This window comes from Petromyzon marinus, chromosome 45 (assembly GCF_048934315.1).
Source record: "Petromyzon marinus isolate PM22_M1 ecotype Great Lakes invasive population chromosome 45, UKy_Petmar_22M1.pri1.0, whole genome shotgun sequence".
NCBI classification, from domain to species: domain Eukaryota; kingdom Metazoa; phylum Chordata; class Hyperoartia; order Petromyzontiformes; family Petromyzontidae; genus Petromyzon; species Petromyzon marinus.
The window spans coordinates 2,956,542-2,978,668 of NC_133711.1; the positions used below are offsets into that span (position 1 = coordinate 2,956,542).

General features: G+C 45.0%; 1 protein-coding gene across 1 annotated transcript in view; it reads left to right on the top strand.

Moving 5' to 3' along the window:
* Positions 1-5,696: 5,696 nt before the first annotated feature.
* Positions 5,697-22,127, top strand: part of LOC116952043 (phosphorylase b kinase regulatory subunit beta-like) — a 139,998-nt gene continuing 123,567 nt past the window's right edge. The window contains exon 1 of the mRNA XM_076074042.1: positions 5,697-5,861. Within this exon, the coding sequence (XP_075930157.1) occupies positions 5,813-5,861 (49 nt within the window). The 5' untranslated portion in view covers positions 5,697-5,812. The remainder of the gene's footprint in view (positions 5,862-22,127) is intronic.

Consider the following 22,127-nt stretch of genomic DNA (forward strand, 5'->3'; position numbering starts at 1 on the left):
TAGGGGAGGGCATTCTGCTAGCAGTCACGTGAGCAATCGAAATGAGGGCCACATCTTGCCAAACTCTTTCACGCTGGGACGACGTCTTTAATTAGGTGAAAGTACCCACACTAGAAATAATATTTATAGTAACTGGAGGAATCTGATGAGCTTTGAAGTTTGTTTTCACAGACGTGTCCAGTAGTTTTCAAAGACCTGCCGATGGACTAACTGTGGTGAACCCTTTTATACTGTGAGGTGTACAGGGGCGCAGTCGTGGAGATTCCCACATTGTTGGACTTGTTGCTCAGAAAGATGGAATCGAACCAGCGAACTCTGGGATTGCAAGTCCAGTGTGCTGATCGCTACACCACCGTGGCAGCATCAATAGCCTTAATATGCCAACAATTATGCCAATAATTAACTTAACTTTGCATTCTTTGGCAGGGTTCAGAGCCGGATTAAATGTGTCTGTCGGGATGTGCGTGCTTTGGTACCTCAAACCGTGCATACGCCTTTTCATTTTCACTTGTATGTATTTTTTACTCGTGTGTATCTATATATTTTTTTAAGGCCACACTGTTATTTACGAATGTGTTGACTTTAGTTGTTTTATTAATTGTGCTTGTGCACCATTAACAACACAGCAGCAAGCAGCAGCATCAACATGTGCTCCACGTACATCTGCGTCTTACACAGAAACAGCACGCCGTCGTTTTCAAAGCTCAAGCGCATTATATATTTTTGACGGCTGACGACGAGCTTGGCAGATTTATAGTTTTATTTGGCTCTGGAAGTGCGTGCGCGTGGTGAGATAGCAGGGTGTCTTAAAATTTCTCGCACATCTGTCCTCATTAATGCCTCGAAATGAAAAAAATGTCCCTAAGCTGTTCCGCGCAAAATTAATGAATCGCGATGCCGAGATTGTGTTCTTCATACGCGGAGTCTAATGGTGTCACCTCATAATTATGTACACGGAGCAAGAGCCGACGGTCAATTAAAGCCTAATGCGGGAAATCGATTCTGTTTTGTTTCTCTCATCCGACCATGAATCCTTGGGGCCTTAAAAGAGAAAATATTGATTTAATTAGAATTTAACTTCGCGCCACTGCGCTATGAACCTCGCAACCTGAGTTCAGTTAAAGTCCACGGCTAACGTGGTTAAATGGCACGCCGTGAAAGACGCAGCATGGGGAGGTCTTCATCCAACTGTGGTTTATGATGTCACAGTGACACTTATGAAGTCACTTAAAATGGAGACGTTTTAGCCACATCAAGGGCCACACCTCTTTATATGTCCTGCAAAGAGTGTTTGTCGCGTGGTAATCAAATCCAATATTTTTTTCTTTTTTTAGCTGATATTTATCTCAACTCATTTAAAAACCAAATGTACATATTTGGTGACCAAATTGAGACCCTTTATTCTGCACAGCTGAGAAACCGGTTTAACCACAGGCAACTCCAATCCAGATTCGAACTCCACATGTTGCGGTGACAAGCCCCTAGTGGCGGAAATTTGGCTGCTTGTGATGAAGGTTTGCGGTTCGACCCAGTCAAGCCTCCCTGGTTATCACTGCTGGTGTTTTAAAGATCCCCTGACGTCATTCCAAAAAAATGTAGGGCATTGTGTGTCGGTGTCGTTGTCTAAGTATGCTAAACTTGGAAATTTCATGCACAATTACTCAATTTGAATTACACACAGAAACGTCGCCCCCTACTGCAATACTTCTGAGGACTACGCGAAGCAGCACCTTCTTTCGCGATAGCTCTGCTCTAAAAGAATAATAGCGCGAATACGAAATGCGCTAAATCAGTGCTATTGTTATTATTGTCCCAGTGGTCGCGCCGGTTCAGTGCTCTGACACTGCATTACTCCATCCACACCCTCACCCCCCTACCAACAGAGCAACTCGGCCACCCCGGGCAAAATTGTTTTAATGTAGCTCGCCAAAAAATAAATTGGTTATATAACATTTTGTCAGATAAGACCTTAAAGTTTTTTTTATTCGCAGAAATGTGAAAATTTCCCCGATATGATCAAGAGCCATTACATGCAGAGTACTTATCATCATGCAGCCAGAGTTTATATATTCAACTCAAGTGACATTTCTTTAGGAGTAACAGTATTTTCACGAATAAATGTTATCTTGCATGAGTAAATATCTTCACGCGGGGCGTTTGTAAAAATCGTGGATCGGAGATAGTGGCGTCTTTATGGAAGTGTCACTGGGCAGGAGGATGTTAACTTTTATATTTTAATGTATCATTTAAACTCTGGCTCCAATATATTGTTAAGTTGCTTTGTGTATTTGTAGTGAGTCCAACTGAGTCGCAGACGTTCTTTTTAGAGGCAACACATTTATTTGTAACACGTAACACAAGGGGGTAACTGCCCCTTCACCAGGTACGGCCTAGGGTGGTGACCACCCAGCTAACTACACTATACAGAGGCGTTACTGCTACGAAGGGTCGGACCCTCACTTCGGGTCTCCGGCCACGTGGTTGCTTCGTAGGACGAAGAGCCTCAGCTTGAGACGTAGAGCTTCCAGCTTGTAGAATACAGCGACCCCGGTCCCTCTCAGGGACCGCCTCATATCCCCCTACGGTCGGGGCTGCACCGCCCTTGGCCCCGCCCCCCGCCTTCTCGAGCATTCTCGTTCTCTCTCGATCCCTCTCAAGAGTTCTCCCCGGACACGTGATCACCCCCTAGTCCCCCCCCCCCCCACCTGGGGGCCTCTCTGTGTACACTCTAGATCACGATCACGTGTCTGCCGGGTCCACCAGGGTGCCATGGCCTGGGGCAACCCTGCCCCGAGGCTGACATTCTCTCCCGCTCCCCGTTGTGGGAGCCTCCACCACACGCGATGCGTGGTGCCCGCGCTATCCAGCGCTCACCAAGCCCCACTAGGGCTGGTACCACACCCGCTCACAGGGTGTATGCGATGAGAGTGCATCACGTGCCATGGCCCTCTCAGGCCCGCACCATACGGTGACATCCCGATGTCAGTACATATTGATGCTATCCAACTGTGAAATCATACACTTACGTTGCTAAACTTCGCAAAGTATCATTAGCACCATAATCATTGCATGCCGTCTTTGGCAGATTATATTATAGGTAATGTTAATGAAAATGAACACAGGAAAAGGATGGTTTCATGACCAACAAGTATATTAAGGAATCGGTGTTTTGGTCAAATTTTTCTCCAGGAACATGTTTTTTATTAAACTTGCAGTTTTCAGCAATGGCCAAGCTCAAGCCTGTTTAGTTTTTGAAGTCTGATGAGATCGGGTGTATTCCAGATGATTTGTTCATCGCATAATAAACAGCCTTTCATCCGGATGACGGCCTCCCCCACACTGTGTAGATATTTGGTTGTTTGACCACATTTCACAATTGCAATAATGTGTGAATGTATATAGAATAACCTAAAACAAGGTCCATAAAAGGCCCATTGATTGATAAGTTGGTTGTGTGTGGTAGGGTAAAGTGTGGGTACTCTCTTCTACCATCTCTTCCAAGAAGTCTGACCAGCGTGGAGGGCGCAGGCCAAAGTCGCATGTGTAAGGGCTCTCGAGGGCTCCCTCTGGCGGAGGATTCTTCTGCCAGCAGACTGAATGAGCAAGATTTTGCTGGGGCTGCACCTTTAACTTGTCTCAGGGTGGCCCAACAAAGCATCTGCCACCTTGTCTTGATAATTATTGTTTAATTTTTGCTTTTTAAGTGTTTAATTTAGCAACACAATGTCGGTTGTTCTGTTTTAACCCTTGCATCGACCATCCGAGAAGGTAAACTGAGGGAGATGATTTCCCTTAATCCACGTGCGTGCGACTGGCATGAGTTACCCCGACATTCAATTCTGCTGTGCCACGCACCAAAAGTACTGTAATAGTAGTACTGTAGTAGTGAAATAAGATAAGGTGCAGCCCTGCAATCGCTTGCTCATGCCAGTTTAACACGTAGGCTTTCGCGACCAATATTCTCCATAATAAAGGTTTTTTGGGTTAGATCGCGTCAACATAAATGTGTCGTTAAACCCGCTATCACTCGATACAGCCAATTAGTAAGGTTTGTCACGTAAACAACACGTGGCAATTAGTTACTAGTACAGCACGCCGGTGTGTTGGATAGTAAACTCACAACATTTACAATTGTGAAGAAAGTCTTCCTGCTCACGCCACTGCTCGCGGAAGGGCCTACATTCGAAGGAACTCTTCGAGAGCCCTCTGGAGGGAAATTGGCCTTCTCCACGCTGGGCAAACATCGGTTTAACTGGTGGCGGCTGCCAGGGTTCGGACGCTGGACCTCAGCGACGCCAGCAGTGTATCACAAGTCTGCTGACCACCACTATTGCGTACGACATGTTTTTAAGTTCACTTGAATTATGATTTCTTGGAAGGTTCAATTTAAAGGTTTGGCCTTAGCCTTGCCTTTAACTATATTCCTGTAACTCTGGCATTCGTTATACTGTCAGAAACTTTTGTTGAACTGTAACTTTAGTTCATAGGCTCGGCTTGAGTCGTAACTTTAACCGTTAGTTTTACCTCGGCCATAGCCTTAATTTTGATACTGAACCCAAGTTGTAACCTCATCCCTAACCTTAACCATAAATTAACATTAGAATCCTAGACGTAACTTTGGTCACGACTTTAACTTTAGACCCATAACTGATGAAGTCCTAACTCTATCTTGAGCCCAAACACCTCTGGCATTCATTTTAACCCAGAACCAAACTTTTATTTTATCGCTAGCACTTATAAAATCTTGACCTTAATCATATTTAAGGTTAGACCCAAATTCAAGATGTGATGTTTTTTGTAAGGCATGTACTGTTAAGAATTGCACAAGCCCACCCACTTTTATTGACAGTATTAATTGCCATTAACCTGCATATGTCATCTAATCCACGTGCTCCTCTTCCTGTAATTCCAAGCATGTATCTCTCCCTTGCCTCTTTGCAAACATTCAGCCTTTGTTAAATTATCTTTTTGTTAAAGACCATGTTGTCCACTTTAAATCTGTTCATGTGCAGGTGCTGCGTGGATTAGTATATCGCAGGATATTCCGAGGTGACTGTGGCTCGGGTAGGCCTTAATCCAGCACTGGATTGACCATGGCTGCTGTTGTTGATAAAATAAAATTAGTCTCATGTCAACCAGCCAGCTGGCTCAGTGGTTACCGGCAGCACCTCGCAAATTTGGAAGGTTGTGGGTTAAAATGCTGGTCAGTAGGGTGGATTGAGCCCATACTCCCTCCGGGGTTGATAAAATGAGTACAACTCTATTTGGAAGTTAACAGTGGTTGTCCTCTGTCAATTTCCACCACTGGCTCGGGACTGTCTGCGGGCGATGAGCACCGCCTCAATTCTCACTTTAGCAAGAATGAATTTTATATCAAGATTGAATTTTCATGTCAAACCTTAAATTCGACGTGGCCAGAAACTTGCCGCCTGCGCTGCTGTTTAGTCTTAGTCCAATGCATTCTGTTGTGAACTTGATCCTGGCCCCAGGCCCTGTGGCAAGTTAGTTTATACCCTGAGCCACCCACGTGGCTGAGGAAACTCAAAACCCGGAGATTTTTTAGGGCGGGTGGAATTGAAAATAGCAGCTGCTGAGATGGCGTTGCCTTTAAATAGCTGCGGGCGACAGAGAGAAGGCTCGTTGTGTGTTGGGAGGGGGTCTGGTGGGAGGGGGGTGGGTGCAGATAGCGTGGCGGGGGGTGGAGAAGGGCTTGTACGTGGAGTGCGGGTGGGAGAGCGAGCGAGAGACTGAGAGAAAGAGAGAGGGTGAAGAGAGCAAAGTGAGAGCAAGTGGACAGCGAACGGCCGCAGCTATGGATGATCACGTTGCTGAACATCACAGGGCCAGATACAAGAGATCAGGTGGGAGATGGCACGCGTCTATTGCGCGGACGGCACACGAAGCTTCTGCTGCTGATTCAGGCTCCAGCGCAGTGGGGCACTTTGATTTGTAGGTTTTGTGTATGTATGTATAGGACAGTGTATTGAGTGTAACCAGATCATAACTTTGAACGCGCCCGGTCTCTGCACACACACACACGCACACGCCTCGGAGGTTAAGCGGAGTTGAGCCCGCAGTTAGTACTTGAATTGGAGACTTCAGTGCGAAAACCATGCTTAAGCTGCGTAACTGACCAGGAGGTGCGAAGTTTCACTGTTACCCTTCTGTATGCGTCGTGGGTTTTGTCCGGGTTCTCTTGTCTTCCTTCCTCGTGCCAATCGTTTAGTGGTCAAGCTTCCCAGTGCTGCAGAACGCTCTTGAAAAGCAGCCATGAGACTCAAGTGAGGCTTTCTTGAGTAATTAGAGGGCGATTTAAAGCTTTCGTGACTGCAAGGATGCATCTTCTTGGTTCTTTCGGTAAGGTCACGTAGAATGAGAATAAAACAATAAAACAAAATAAGACGTTAAAATTATCACGACGTTTCGGCCACAACACAAGTAGCCTTCTTCAGGTGAAGGAACAGAACTGTCGGGACGACAGCGCTTCAATGAACGCTGCTAAGATTCGCAGCGTCTTTTAAGCTGGGTGGGAGAAGTAAAACGCCTTGACAAAGGAGTTTACATATCAACATAATAATTTAGCATTGAAAGAGCTGTGTTAAAGTGTTGGATCAGCAGGGTGCTAAAGTCAGAAATTAGCATGTAACTGGGAGATTAGCATAATGTTAATGTGAGGGATTAGCATGTGACTGGTCACGGAAATAGCTATGTTAAAGTCAAAGTTTACATGTCAACAGAGGCATTTAGTATATGGACGCTAAAGGACTGCAACTACCCAACTATCATACAATAAACCGATGTGAAAAGAAAAAAAACTAAGTATAAACTACATCAATATAATAAATGTACTCAATATATTCTTCAATAAGTTGAGCTATTAACATAAAGTAACTGGGTATACACTACACTATATATTGAATACCATATAGTAAACTAATAAAAAACTAAAATATAAACTACATCAATGTTATCAATAAACTCTATATACTCTCCAATCAGCTGAGCTACTAACAATAAGTCGTTATACATTACAATGCGATATGGTGAAAAAATGGGTGGCGGTTATTTTTCTTTTCAACGTTAGCACCACGGACAGCGACGAGCTTTGTTCAGACGGACGAGTCCATCTACGCTCGGAACGGAGGAGGGGGGAGAAACAGCCACGATGCGCTGTCATACTCCATGTTATAAACCATACCATTAACCGTGGTGTGAGAGGTATTAAGAGGCAATGCCAGCGAAAGGGCTGCGGTCTGAAGATCACCGTATAATACAATTAATTAAGAACCGAAATGGTTTAAAACATCTTTCCAATGGTTACTAAGCCAGAATCCATCTTCTCGGTTGAAATTGTCTCTGTGCTTGTATATGTGGATGGCCTCATGAACGATTCTCTCATGGTAGCCGTTTGGCTTGCAAAGAACCTCTGTCTTGGAGAAGTCAATGTCATGTGAGCCCACTGAATTATAACAGTGATCTGCCACGGCAGAGGAGTTCGTCCTACCGTGTTTCAAGTCTGCTTTATGTTCGCGGATGCGGTCCGAGATATGTCGTTTGGTTTCTCCAATGTAGCTGCTACCACAGAGGCACTTTAGTTTGTAAACGCCCGGGTACTGTATGTCTGGAACAGCATCTTTTACAGATGGAACCAGATCACGGATTTTATGTACTGTGTTGAATCGGACCTGGATCTTGTGTTTGTTCAGGATTTTGGAGATCTTTTTAGTGACCCCCGCAATATAGTGTAAGGTGATGGTTTTACTATTAATTAATATTTTACTCATGATATTTTACTTAAAAATTAAGTGAGGTAAACTATACCCTATGTACACTACCCTAACCCTAAGATCTAAATGCCACCGCAAAAAAATACCTTACAAATGCGTTTAAAGAAAAGTTTGTACGTTCCAGTAATATGAATAATGTTTTAATAGTGGTATTTACAGAGAAGTGAATACGTTTTGTCACCAGAGGTGGGAGGCTGGGTTGGTGGTCCGTGGGCCAAACAAAGTTTGAGAAACACCGCTCTAGAGTAAACTGTATTATGAATGTTTCTGGAGCGCTACGGAAACAGGAACTGACCTGGCATAGGACCGGACACGGGGATAATCGATTTATAAAGCCAGACCAGATTCATGCCTGATCTGGTCAAATCTCATAAGCTAAGCAAGGTTCAGCCCGGATAGTGCTTGGATGGGTGACCATCATGCAAAACACAGGTGCTGTAGGCTGCTGTGGGGTTACGTTGTCGGTAGAGGGCAGGGCAGCAATATCCATTGTTGTACTGCACGATGCTGCAACATTTTGTCCCCCTATTCAACCAGCAATCACAATGCATGGTGAAGTATAGTCGAATTACCGCCACAACTCGCATGGCTTGACCAAAGGGCAGAGCCATGTACATTATTACTGAATTATTCACCATTACACTGCAATCCCAAGCTCAGCACTTTTTGACGATGATGTTGCTGCTGCTGACGATGTTGGTAACTTTGCTGCTAGCGACTGCTGCTAATGCAGTGGCTGTTGCTGAGTCAAGCCTCTGGCCGGGACTTGAACTCACAACCCCCCACAACTCTTGCAGCACACAGAGCGCCCGGCCATCCCAATGACGTTTGGCTTTTGCAGACGACGAGAAATTAACATCGGCGAACGTTGGTGATGCAAAGGGCTTGAATAAAACATGGCCCAGGTGAAAAATGCAGTGTGTGTGCGCGCGCGAGCGGTAATATCGTGTGAAGGTCAGATTCGTCACCGGCAGTTTCTTGGCACATGAGATCGGAGATCTCATGATCGGAGATCTCATGTGCCAAGAAACTGCCGGTGCCAGGGAGCAACAGGACCCAGTGGTAGTGGTTGGGGGCGGGGGGTCATCGGGGTAAGTACTGTTAGGGGCCATCCATTGAGTACGTACGCAAAAATCTGTCAAAACTCGACCCCCCTCCCTGTACGCACGCGTACTTTTTACACCCCCCTCCCACCTGCGTACGTTCGCTTGATGCACACCCCCCCCCCCCCCGAATTCTATAGAACGGCTGATATTTAATCCACGCAGAAACGATCAAGGATTAATAATATTAACGTGTTTAAGCAAACAGATAGTCCACCGCCGGACTATCTAACTAATTTGAAGGCCAATGTAGACAAATTATTATCGAGGCTTCACCCCCCCCCTCCCCCCGTTTCCTATGTGTACATTGTCAGTAGACCCCCCATACGCAAGCGTACGCGTTTGGGTTAACCCCCCCCTCCATGCGTACGTACTGAATTGATGGCCCCTTAGCGAGCACCTATTATGGTTGCATCGCCACACAGGGGGCTCGGTGCGACTGGAACCATGGCCAGGATGCCCTTTGCACCCCGAGTTCTGATCACACAATAAACGAGGTATTCATTTAAGACTGAGCGAACCTAGAGGAGGCCCAGAACCGATTCAGATAACACATGCCATTCCATGTTATTTGTGGCCAGGAATTGAATCTGGGTTACCAAGTGGGAGAGCGGTGGCGCACGGGTTAGCGCACTCCACCATCGGCCCGTCGACTTAAATTCCCACCCACCGAATCATCAGTGGCGAACTTGTTTCAATACTTGCGTTGTGGTGGGACACTTTGTTCAAAATGAGAGCAACGCCAAGGAATGCTGATGTTTGTAGTGTGTCAACACAGCATGTACTCATATTGTTGTAATAACAGGGGCAGTGGTTTTGTCTCTGTGTGTTGTTGTGTAAGCCAAATTATATATATTTTTTATCTTGATTGAGATTCAGAGTATAGTCTTCATTTTGCCAAATGGGCGACACTGTGGGTGAGGTGATTAAATCACAATTGGAAGGTTGTTTGGAGTTCAAACCCTGGTCAGGGTTAAACTCAGCCGATCATCATTTTGGAGGGGGGGGCGGGGGGGTCTACAAAGTGGCTGTCTTACGGATGGATGGACTGGCCACCATCATATGAATGTGGAATTTCCACAAACGCATTCAGGACCGACAATAGAGACGAGTACCACCCAGGGTCGCCCCGGTGGCGAGATGTTAACTCCCTCGCCTGGTATTCAGGAGGTCGTGGGTTCGATCACCGATCCAGACCCTGACGCCAGCTGTATATTTGGAGTTTGCCTGTCTCTCGCCACGTAGCCGCGTGAATTTTTCTCCGGGTCTTCTGGTTTTTCCCTCCACATTTATAATCAACACGCGTCCATATGATTTGGCTGCTATAAATTTCCACATGAAATCAGCCAATTCGTTTAGCTATCATTTGTGACAAGGTCACTTCGGAAAAATAGCTAATAGCTCAGTGGGCTCTACCTGGTAAAATAACAAAGTAAAAATAGTAAATGATCTTTAAAAAGTAGATTGCAATACTTGCGGTGGTCGTAAAGTCAAGGCATTGCAAATAAAGTATGCAACATCGTATAATCTTGAATTATGATGGAGCGGTGGTGCAGTGGTTAGCACACTGCACTGTGAACCCAGCAACCTGAGTTGGGTTCCTGGCCACGGCTAACATCAGTGAGGAAGTGATACCCGTGTGTGTGAGCTGATAAACACTGTGTCACTAAAAACATATTGTTTTTGTTCCTGGGTAGTAAGTGTTCTTTTCTAATTGCGTATGCCTCAAAAGTACCGAAAACGGCTATTATTCCCCACAAACTTTGCTTTTGTGACCGGGACAATGATATTTTTAAATCTACCTATTTTCAATGAGAAAACGTGGCGTGCGTTCGTGTCATTCCTTCACGTGAAGTCCCGGTCACAAGAGCAAAGTTTGCGGCGAATAACAGCCGTTGGTCTATACCTTTTGAGGCATAAGCAATTAGAAAATAGCACTTACCATCCGGGAACAAAAATCGTGTGACGTCGTGTAATCATACACTCCAGTGTACAGTATACAATGCCGATAGTTGCCATGGAAACCCGTTTGTCACCCTCTGCTCACGGGATGTGCAGAGCTCGCATGGAACCCTTTGGCACCACGTTGCCTCTTTTACTGAGCTGTTTCCCGTTCTTTCTCGTTAAGCGTACCGTGTCGCGGAACTTGTCCGCGATTTCAAGAACAGCAAGTACTCGTACTAAGGGATTTTTTTGTTTGTTTGTTTTATCCGAGCCTCAGTCCCGGGGCCCTGATCCTTTAACAGATCCGCACTGACCAGCGTGGTGAAGTATGGTCAAATAAACCCCACACGGCCGACACGGCGTGGTGGGGAAACCATCCAGCAGCGGATCGAGAAATGACTGCAAATCATTATAATCTGCATTCTAATAAAAGCCACAAAATGACCAAAAATGCCGTCCAAGGCAACCGCTTAATCAGTACAGTACACAATCTAAACATAATTGTGAAAGGGACGCCACAACACGGATCTTTACAGTTTCTGTGAAAAAGAGCTTTATAGCTCATCGGATTCCTCCAGTATAAACACTGATTCTGAGAAAGGCCTCCTCTCCCGAATCTCCCCCTTTGTCTCCTCCTCCCTCGCTTTAAACCTCTCTCGCCTCCCCGACCCCCGATCCGCTTCTCTTGCCGGGACCCCCTCGCTCCTATCCCTGCGAGCGTGACCCCTCGTCCTCTCTACGTGACCCCTCGTCCTCTCTACGTGACCCCTCGTCCTCTCTACGTGACCCCTCGTCCTCAACGTGACCCCTCGTCCTCAACGTGACCCCTCACCCTCTCTACGTGACCCCTCGTCCTCAACGTGACCCCTCGTCCTCTCTACGTGACCCCTCGTCCTCAACGTGACCCCTCGTCCTCTCTACGTGACCCCTCGTCCTCTCTACGTGACGCCTCGTCCTCTCTACGTGACCCCTCACCCTCTCTCGTGACCCCTCGTCCTCAACGTGACCCCTCACGCTCTCTACGTGACCCCTCGTCCTCAACGTGACCCCTCGTCCTCTCTACGTGACCCCTCACCCTCTCTACGTGACCCCTCACCCTCTCTATGTGACCCCTTGTCCTCTCTACGTGACCCCTCGTCCTCTCTACGTGACCCCTCGTCCTCTCTACGTGACCCCTCGTCCTCTCTACGTGACCCCTCGTCCTCTCTACGTGACCCCTCGTCCTCTGTGTGACCCCTTACACCGCTCAGCCCCAACGTGCTCCCCACCAACTCCACAGTTTCATAATAAAGTTAGATGCACAACAAGCTGCTGACTTGCTTAACACACTTTAAAATGTGCTTATAATTGTGAAGAATGTTTATTTTTGGCTTTTTTTTCTGGTTGCCACGCCACTGCCGGCCTCCCACTGTACGCGGCAGCTCTGGTTTCACCATAGCTCGAGTTGGGCGGCGGCGAAAACCTCTCTGCTTCGCCACTCTTTTATTTTACGATCAGAGGAAACAAGAAGATGGTCGGTGTAGTCGGCACTTTGCTTCGTTCATCATTTCGCTTTTTTAGTTTTTTATGCTTTGCTTTATGTAAACACCCCCCCCCCCCCTTTTTAAATGAAAGATTTCATAATAGATTTCACGTTCTCCTCACACCTTCCCTCTCTCTCTACCCCCTATCTCTACCTCCCCTCTCTCTCTACCCCCGCTCTCCCTAATCTCTCAGTGTCTCTACTTCACTCCTCCTTCTCTCCCCTCTCTCAGTGTCTCTCTCAGTGTCTCACCCCTTCACTCCTCCATCTCCTCTCTCTCAGTGTCTCTCTCAGCGTCTCACCCCTTCACTCCTCCATCTCCTCTCTCTCAGTGTCTCTCCCCGTGTGTCTCTCTCAATGTATCTCCCCTTCACGCCATATCCTCTCTCTCAGCGTCTCTCCCCCTTACTCCTTCTCTCCCCTCTCCCAGTGTCTCTCTCAGTGTCTCACCCCTTCACTCCTCCATCTCCTCTCTCTCAGTGTCTCTACCCGTGTGTATCTCTCAATGTATCTCCCCTTCACTCCATATCCTCTCTCTCAGCGTCTCTCCCCCTAACTCCTCCATCCCCTCTCTATCAGTGTCTCTCCCAGCGTCTCTCCCCTTCACTCCTCCATCTCCTCTCAGTGTCTCTCCCCATGTGTCTCTCTCAATGTATCTCCCCTTCACTCCATATCCTCTCTCTCAACGTCTCTCCCCCTAACTCCTCCAACAAAATCCGGGACATCATGTGGCAATAGGGCCACCACTTGTTCCGCTCTAGACCAAACCCAGACATTTGTCAGCACTGGGTCTACTATCAAAACTCTGCAGAATAATGTCATAAAGTGCAATACGGCTATGCCGATATCAGACCTCGGTACAAATCAATAAATGCCACCCGAACACAGACGCCAAGTCCTGAACTGTCCGGGTCGAACCCAGTAGGTTTGCCACCTATCCGGGTTTGAATTGGACACAAGAGTGGAGAGAGTATCTTAAAATACCAGAAAAATGGCGCATTCATGTTATTATGATGTCTTAGGAATGTAATGTAACATTACAGGGAAGACGTATAGGTTCCCCAGGAAAGTAGCTTCACAAGATAAAGATCCTGGGAAACCCTGAACAGGTGGCAAGCGTATCCACCATGTACTATCATCGGTTATAAGCGGTGTTCATTAGTGGTGTTAATTAAGTGGTGTTAATTGAGACAAGGTGATGCTAATAAGGATAGCCTGAGCTGTCAGTCTCCTATATCAGACCACGACAGATTAGTCGGTTAATGATAAGTGATTAAAGATCCTATCAGATACTGTAACACTTTGTAAAACTCTTATCGCATATAGGTGGGTGGGTGGGTGGCAGCACAGTGGTTTGTGCAGTATGAATCGCAATTGCATGATGCACAGTGATTTAATGTTGTGGAAAGTACTGCGACTAATGTAGGCAGGATCGATATCTGCGTCAATGTACGGATCAGAGAGGTCAACTTACACAAAGCATATAATCGTTATCGGCCATGCTCAATCCACCGTTGGATGAACGCCTCTCCAAGCCACCAGCACCTGTGATGTAATAACCCAGCACCTGCATATCAACCGAGTTCATCACTCCCGAGTGAACACGTTCCAGTCCTTCAAACCACAATCAATGACTTCGTATTTATGGAACATACTTTAATGTCCTCTTCGGAGGTGGAGCAGTGGTTCCTGCCCTGCACTATGAACCCAGCGAACCTAAGTTTGATTCTCAGCCATGGCTAACATCTGTGGAGAGTGATATTTAAGCAGTGGATTGACAAAGTCTATAAATTAAATGCTATTGACATTAAGCTAATGGAATGCAAGACAATAATTAATCGAGAGCCTAAACCATGACCTTTCATCGAGTCACAGTGAAGAAGGGATACATCATGACATGTTTAGCTTCTGTTCTTTGAGAATAGGCCATGGTAATTTCAAGGCAGGATAAAGTAAACAATTTGGAAGTTCAGTAGGGAATGCTGCAAGAGAGTGTTGTAGATTAAGGCAGACGCATGGGATGCATAGGTGGAGCAGGTGTGTATGATATGGAGGGCACGTCACAAAGACAGACCTTGGAGTGGTAAACAGAGGTTGGCAACCGAAGGTAGGATCCAAAACTAGGTTGTGGTGATGATGGTGATGATACTCAAAGAGTGGTCCTACAAGCCGACTGTGTGACAAATCCAGAGACACTGTAATAGTCAATATCAAAAGGGTTTTGCCTTTATAACAGCTTTAGAACCTAGCCCTGGGATCAGCAACCTGCCGCTCCGGAGCCGCGTATGGCTCTTTAAGGACTGCTTCGTGACGTTACTTATTAACGACCACCGTCTCGTATTCAAATTGCATTGCAGCTCTTGTAATATTGAGGGGGTTTTTTGTACAGAAATCGAAAAAAATGGATCTTGTCTTTTTGGTTGCCTACTCCAGGTCTAGCAGAAGGAAGCAATTGGGAGTGGGTACTGAATTGGAGACTATGATGACCCCTTGACCTTGATCGTGAATACTTTATTTTCAGATGGATTCCGACTCATGTCTTTGGCCTAATTCATTGTTGGATTTCGTTTGTTATTGCGTGCGGGAAAAATCTGGGGCGACTGGAGAACACTCGCACTTTTGAGAGAATAAGACTCAAAAACCCATGCCGATAGGGTTTTGAGCAGCATACTTAATGTAGCTCCTCCTCCAGGCAACTTGCTGTCTTGAAGGTCGGCGTTTCATAAGTGTTTTTGAGCCTCAGACTCCCCAACTCCCCTGCTCCGTGGATTACTAACAGACATCCTGCATTGCAATAATGGCTGACCCAAACACAATAAGTAATAAATATCCACATGGGTGTTTGCAATGCGTGTACAGTAATGAAAGCTGCCTTCAAACGTTTACAACTTTTATTACGACCATGTGTTGTTTATTTATCTGTGCGAGTGGTGGCAGCAGCGGTGGTGAGATTGATTCAGAGGATTCATGATTCATGAATTCATGCTATGAAAGTAATATGGGCCACAAAGAGATGTATTTCATCATATTATGAAGAAATGTCAGTCAGCAGAGTAGGGGCGCAGCCACTGCGTGTGGCTAAGAGAGACACTCACTACATGTCTAGATGTAGCTAAGAGACACTCACTACATGTCTAGATGTAGCTAAGAGACACTCACTACATGTCTAGATGTGACTAAGAGACACTCACTACATGTCTATATGTTGCTAAGAGACACTCACTACATGTCTAGATGTAGCTAAGAGACACTCACAACATGTCTAGATGTAGCTAATAGACACTCACTACATGGTTAGATGTAGCTAAGAGACACTCACTACATGTCTAGATGTAACTAAGAGAGACTCACAACATGTCTAGATGTAACTAAGAGACACTCACTACATGTCTAGATGTAACTAAGAGGCACTCACTACATGTCTAGATGTGACTAAGAGACACTCACTACATGTCTAGATGTAGCTAAGAGACACTCACTACATGTCTAGATGTACCTAAGAGACACTCATTACATGTCTAGATGTAGCTAAGAGACACTCACTACATGTCTAGATGTGACTAAGAGAAACTCACTACATGTCTAGATGTACCTAATAGACACTCACTACATGTCTAGATGAAACTAAGAGACACTCACTACATGTCTAGATGTAACTAAGAGACACTCACTACATGTCTAGATGTAGCTGAGAGACACTCACTACATGTCTAGATGTGGTTAAGAGGCACTTACTACATGTCTAGATGTAGCTAAGAGACACTCACTACGTGTCTAGATGTAGCTAAGAGACACTCACTACATGTCTAGATGTAGCTAAGAGACACTCACTACATGTCTAGATGTAGCTAAGAGACTCTCGCTACATGTCTAGATGTAGCTAAGAGACACTCACTACATGTCTAGATGTAGCTTAGAGACACTCACTACATGTCTAGATGTAGCTAAGAGACACTCACTACATGTATAGATGTAACTAAGAGACACTCACAACATGTCTAGATGTGACTAAGAGACACTCACTACATGTCTAGATGTAACTAAGAGACACTCACTACATGTCTAGATGTGACTAAGAGACACTCACTACATGTCTAGATGTGACTAAGAGGCACTCACTACATGTCTAGATGTAGCTAAGAGACACTCACTAAATGTCTAGATGTTGCTAAGAGACACTCACTACATGTCTAGATGTGGCTAAGAAACACTCACTACATGTCTAGATGTACGTAAGAGACACTCACTACATGTCTAGATGTAACTAAGAGACACTCACTACATGTCTAGATGTAGCTAAGAGACACTCACTGCATGTCTAGATGTAGCTAAGAGACACTCACTACATGTCTAGATGTAGCTAAGAGACACTCACTACATGTCTAGATGTAGCTAAGAGACTCTCACTACATGACTAGATGTAGCTAAGAGACACTCACTACATGTCTAGATGTACCTAAGAGACACTCACTACATGTCTAGATGTAGCTAAGAGACACTCACTACATGTCTAGATGTGGTTAAGAGGCACTCACTACATGTCTAGATGTAGCTAAGAGACACTCACTATATATCTAGATGTAGCTAAGAGACACTCACTACATGTCTAGATGTGGCTAAGAGACACTCACTACATGTCTAGATGTGGCTAAGAGACACTCACTACATGTCAAGATGTGGCTAATAGACACCCACTACATGTCAAGATGTAGCTAAGAGACACTCACTACATGTCTAGATGTGACTAAGAGACACTCAGTACATGTCTAGATGTAGCTAAGAGACACTCACTACATGTCTAGATGTTGTTAAGAGGCACTCACTACATGTCTAGATGTAGCTAAGAGACACTCACTACATGTCTAGATGTAGCTAAGAGACACTCACTACATGTCTAGATGTGACTAAGAGACACTCACTACATGTCTAGATGTGGCTAAGAGACACCCACTACATGTCAAGATGTGGCTAATAGACACCCACTACATGTCAAGATGTGGCTAAGAGACACTCACTACATGTCTAGATGTAGCTAAGAGACACTCACTACATGTCTAGATGTAGCTAAGAGACTCTCACTACATGTCTATATGTGACTAAGAAACACTCACTACATGTCTAGATGTAGCTAATAGACACTCACTACATGTCTAGATGTAGCTAAGAGACACTCACTACATGTCTAGATGTAACTAAGAGACACTCACTACATGTCTAGATGTGACTAAGAGACACTCACTACATGTCTAGATGTAGCTAAGAGACACTCACTCCATGTCTAGATGTGGCTAAGAGACACTCACTACATGTCTAGATGTAGCTAAGAGACACTCACTACATGTCTAGATGTACCTAAGAGACACTCACTACATGTCTAGATGTGTCTAAGAGACTCTCACTACATGTCTAGATGTAGCTAAGAGACACCCCCTACAGGTCTAGATGTCGCTAAGATTCACTCACTACATGTCTAGATGTAGCTAAGAGACACTCACTACATGTCTAGATGTGGTTAAGAGGAACTCACTACATGTCTAAATGTAGCTAAGAGACACTCACTACATGTCTAGATGTAGCTAAGAGACACTCACTACATGTCTAGATGTAGCTAAGAGACACTCACTACATGTCTAGATGTAGCTAAGAGACACTCACTACATGTCTAGATGTAGCTAAAAGACACTCACTACATGTCTAGATGTAACTAAGAGACACTCACAACATGTCTAGATGTAACTAAGAGACACTCACTACATGTCTAGATGTAACTAAGAGACACTCACTACATGTCTAGATGTAGCTAAGAGACACTACATGTATAGATGTGACTAAGAGACACTCACTACATGTCTAGATGTAGCTAAGAGACACTCACTACATGTCTAGATGTAGCTAAGAGACACTCACTACATGTCTAGATGTAGCTAAGAGACACTCACTACATGTCTAGATGTAGCTAATAGACACTCACTACATGTCTAGATGTGGCTAGGAGACACCCACTACATGTCAAGATGTGGCTAATAGACACCCACTACATGTCAAGATGTGGCTAAGAGACACTCACTACATGTCTAAATGTGACTAATAGACACTCACTACATGTCTACATATGGCTAAGAGACACTCACTACATGTCTAGATGTATCTTCTTTGGTTCTTTCGGTAAAGTCACGTAGACTTTACCGAAAGAACCAAAGAAGATGAATCCTTGCAGTCATGAAAGCTTTAAATCGAAAAATGTCTAGATGTAGCTTAGAGACACTCACTACATGTCTAAATGTAGCTAAGAGACACTCACTACATGTCTAGATGTGGTTAAGAGGCACTCACTACATGTCTAGATGTAGCTAAAAGACACTTACTACATGTCTAGATGTAGCTAAGAGACACTCACTACATGTCTAGATGTGGCTAAGAGACACTCACTACATGTCTAGATGTGGCTAAGAGACACCCACTACATGTCAAGATGTGGCTAATAGACACCCACTACATGTCAAAATGTGGCTACGAGACACTCACTACATGTCTAGATGTGACTAAGAGACACTCACTACATGTCTAGATGTAGCTACAGTAAGAGACACCCACTACAGGTCTAGATGTGGCTAAGATTCACTCACTACATGTCTAGATGTAGCTAAGAGACACTCACTACATGTCTAGATGTAGCTAAGAAACACTCACTACATGTCAAGATGTGGCTAATAGACACCCACTACATGTCAAAATGTGGCTACGAGACACTCACTACATGTCTAGATGTGACTAAGAGACACTCACTACATGTCTAGATGTAGCTACAGTAAGAGACACCCACTACAGGTCTAGATGTGGCTAAGATTCACTCACTACATGTCTAGATGTAGCTAAGAGACACACACAACAATGTTTAACTCGTGACCTTCGAATAATTAATAATGCAGTCTAATCGTAGCACTTTCAAGCCAGATAGAGTCACAAATTGTTTATCATTATTCATCAATAACGGAGATAGATGAGCCCCAGAGATTGAAAGATGAATAGAGACTGCAATGTACACTACACATGGAGCCCTGAGAGAAATTACATTTCAAGAATGCGTCCAGTTTAATAATTTTTCCCTAGAAACCTAGCTAAAATAGCATTTCTTATCAGGGTCCCAATGGCGTAAAATGCAGCGTCTATTTTTCACCCAATCTCCTTGATCTCTGTCTTTCTGCTACGAAGAAGCGCCATTACCCAAAACGTCGTTTGTATATTATTTGCGTTATAACGCAGAATAAATCATCGCACTGTAACAAGGTCCCCAAGGCTTTCAGCCAGCGGTGGATAGATCGTGGCTGACGATGATGATGATTGTTATGGTGATGACCAGCGAGTTTAATGGAATGTGTAGATCTTTAATTGAGTTCGAAAGTCAATTGTGGGTGGCAGTGGGGGAGGTTGAGTGCTGACACAGCAATGAGCGCATTGCGATATTACCTCGATAACCTGAGTTTTAATCCAGGTTTAGGCTAAATTAGTGGGGGGGGGGGGGGGTGATATCTGCTCCGGTCCTGGTCTTACCCTCCTCTTCAACAACTCGCACTGCCTATTATGGTGAAATATGTTCAAACACCATGACCAATACAGCATGTGGTAGACCTCATCCAGAAGCTAATTGACAAAGGGCTTTGTATGTAAGAATAAAATGCATTACATTTGCATAACCTCGTTTAATCACGGTGGCTCAACTCAGGATCTCAACAAGCATTGGCTCCGTGCTCTCACATGGCGATTATGAACTCTATGAGCCCCGCCCCCCCCCCCCCCCTTGTAGGCCGTGTTTTGCTGATAACTCTGGCACGATGTATAGGGTGCGCAACTTTGACGGCGATTAGACAGGACGGGGTTAATGAAGTTAGTTGATCGTGCATACGCAGAGTCGGAGAGATTTACGCAAATCCTTGTGCAGGCCAGCTGTCCTTCCATCACTCATTCTTCATTTATCCTTTCACGCATAATTCTCTCTGACAGCCAAAAACTTTGCCCATTACTCTCGGTGCAACGCAACACGATTGTGTCTTTAATTTAAACAGTTTCACGAGTCCAAATTAATACACCTTCAAATTGTACATTTTACAAAAATTATTCAGGAGAGGATAAGGGTACATCACACCCATGACATGGCCACCATTATTACTACTATTTCTATTTGATCAGATAAGGCCCACTCAGCTGTATAGCTCTTTTTCAGAAGCGACTTTGCCACAAATTATAGTTAAATTAAGTGGCTTATGTGGAAATTTCTCTCTAAACACATGTTTCTAAATTTGAAGGGAAAAACCGGAGGACTCGGAGAAAAATCTACGCAATTAAGGGGAGAACATGGAAACTCAAACTATACAGGCGTCAGGGTCGGGATCGACCACAACCTCCTATATGCCAGGCGAGGTAGTTAACATATCGCCACCATGGCGGTCTGCCTGCTGTAATCCAATCAAGATCAATTTACTAACAACACAGGCCTGTGGATTTCATTAAACTTCCTGCACGTTATCACATCATCACCAGCATTATCATCCCGTGCCATGATCTGTCCACTTCTGGATGAACGCCTCCCCAAGCACCCTACATTACTCATACTCACATATCAGCAATCCACCTGCCTAGCTGGCACCTGCACACACGCTGATTTCCGTCGTGGCACGATACTCACGATCGTGTTCGTCTGCTTGTTCAGAATGGAATGCGTTGGAGTTTGTACGCACACTGAGGAAATGGAGTGATGAAATCGCTTCATGTGCAGGTGCCAGGTGGATTATCTTACCTCTTTCATCTCCTATTTCCCCTCTATGAATCATGGGTTTGATCTCTCACAAAGCTCATGGTCCACCCTAAACCGCATCCGCAAACCATGGCAGATGCGGATACGTGATGCACAAATGTAAAATAAAAATAAACTCTCCAGGGTGCGACTGTGGTCAATCAGAACAGACCGTACGTTTGACGATGCGATGCACAATCCACAAATATCAAGGAGACATCACGGCGAAACACTCCGCTGTTTCTGATTCAGTTATCTGGCTCGAACACCTAAATGTGAAATTGTAGCTGTTGCTCTGCATCTACATCAGTCATGCGACAAGAAGATGTCTCCGCTCGTCCTCTTCGTTCTCAATCTTCTCTCTGTCCCTCCTCCCTGTGCCCAATCCCGTTCTTGGTCCTTCTCCCTCCCTGCACCCCTCCACTACAATCAACTTCCCCTGTACATCAATCAGTCCCCCTCCTTAACCTAATTATATACCTGTCTTAAAGTCTCACTTCTGGTCTTTTGTCCAATCTCTTCCTCTTTCCTCCACCTCGCCTCTCCACTCCTTCCCATCCCTCCCCTACCCTTTCATGACCCCTAAGTACCCCTCTATTGCGGTCACTCATTCCTCAATCCTTGCACGCCCCTGTCATCTAAAGCATTCCATTCTGTCACATGTTTTGTAATTTATGTCAAGCGCCTTGAGTGAAGGTTCTTTATGAATATAAATAAGATAAGAAATAAGATGATTAATATAATAATATCGAAGGAGCATGAGAGGTGGTGGTAAATTGGGGGAGGACCTTCATCCAACAGTAGATTAAGCATGGCTGATGATAACCATGATTTATCAGCAAAGATGAAAACATACAAAGAGGATTAGCGCAAAACACCCTGTCAGAGTCTAAACGTTGGAATTAAGCAGTGGGGGTGCTAAAGTGTTACATTTATATGACAGGTTAATGTTGGCTAAAGGTGAGGGAACCTCTTAGTAA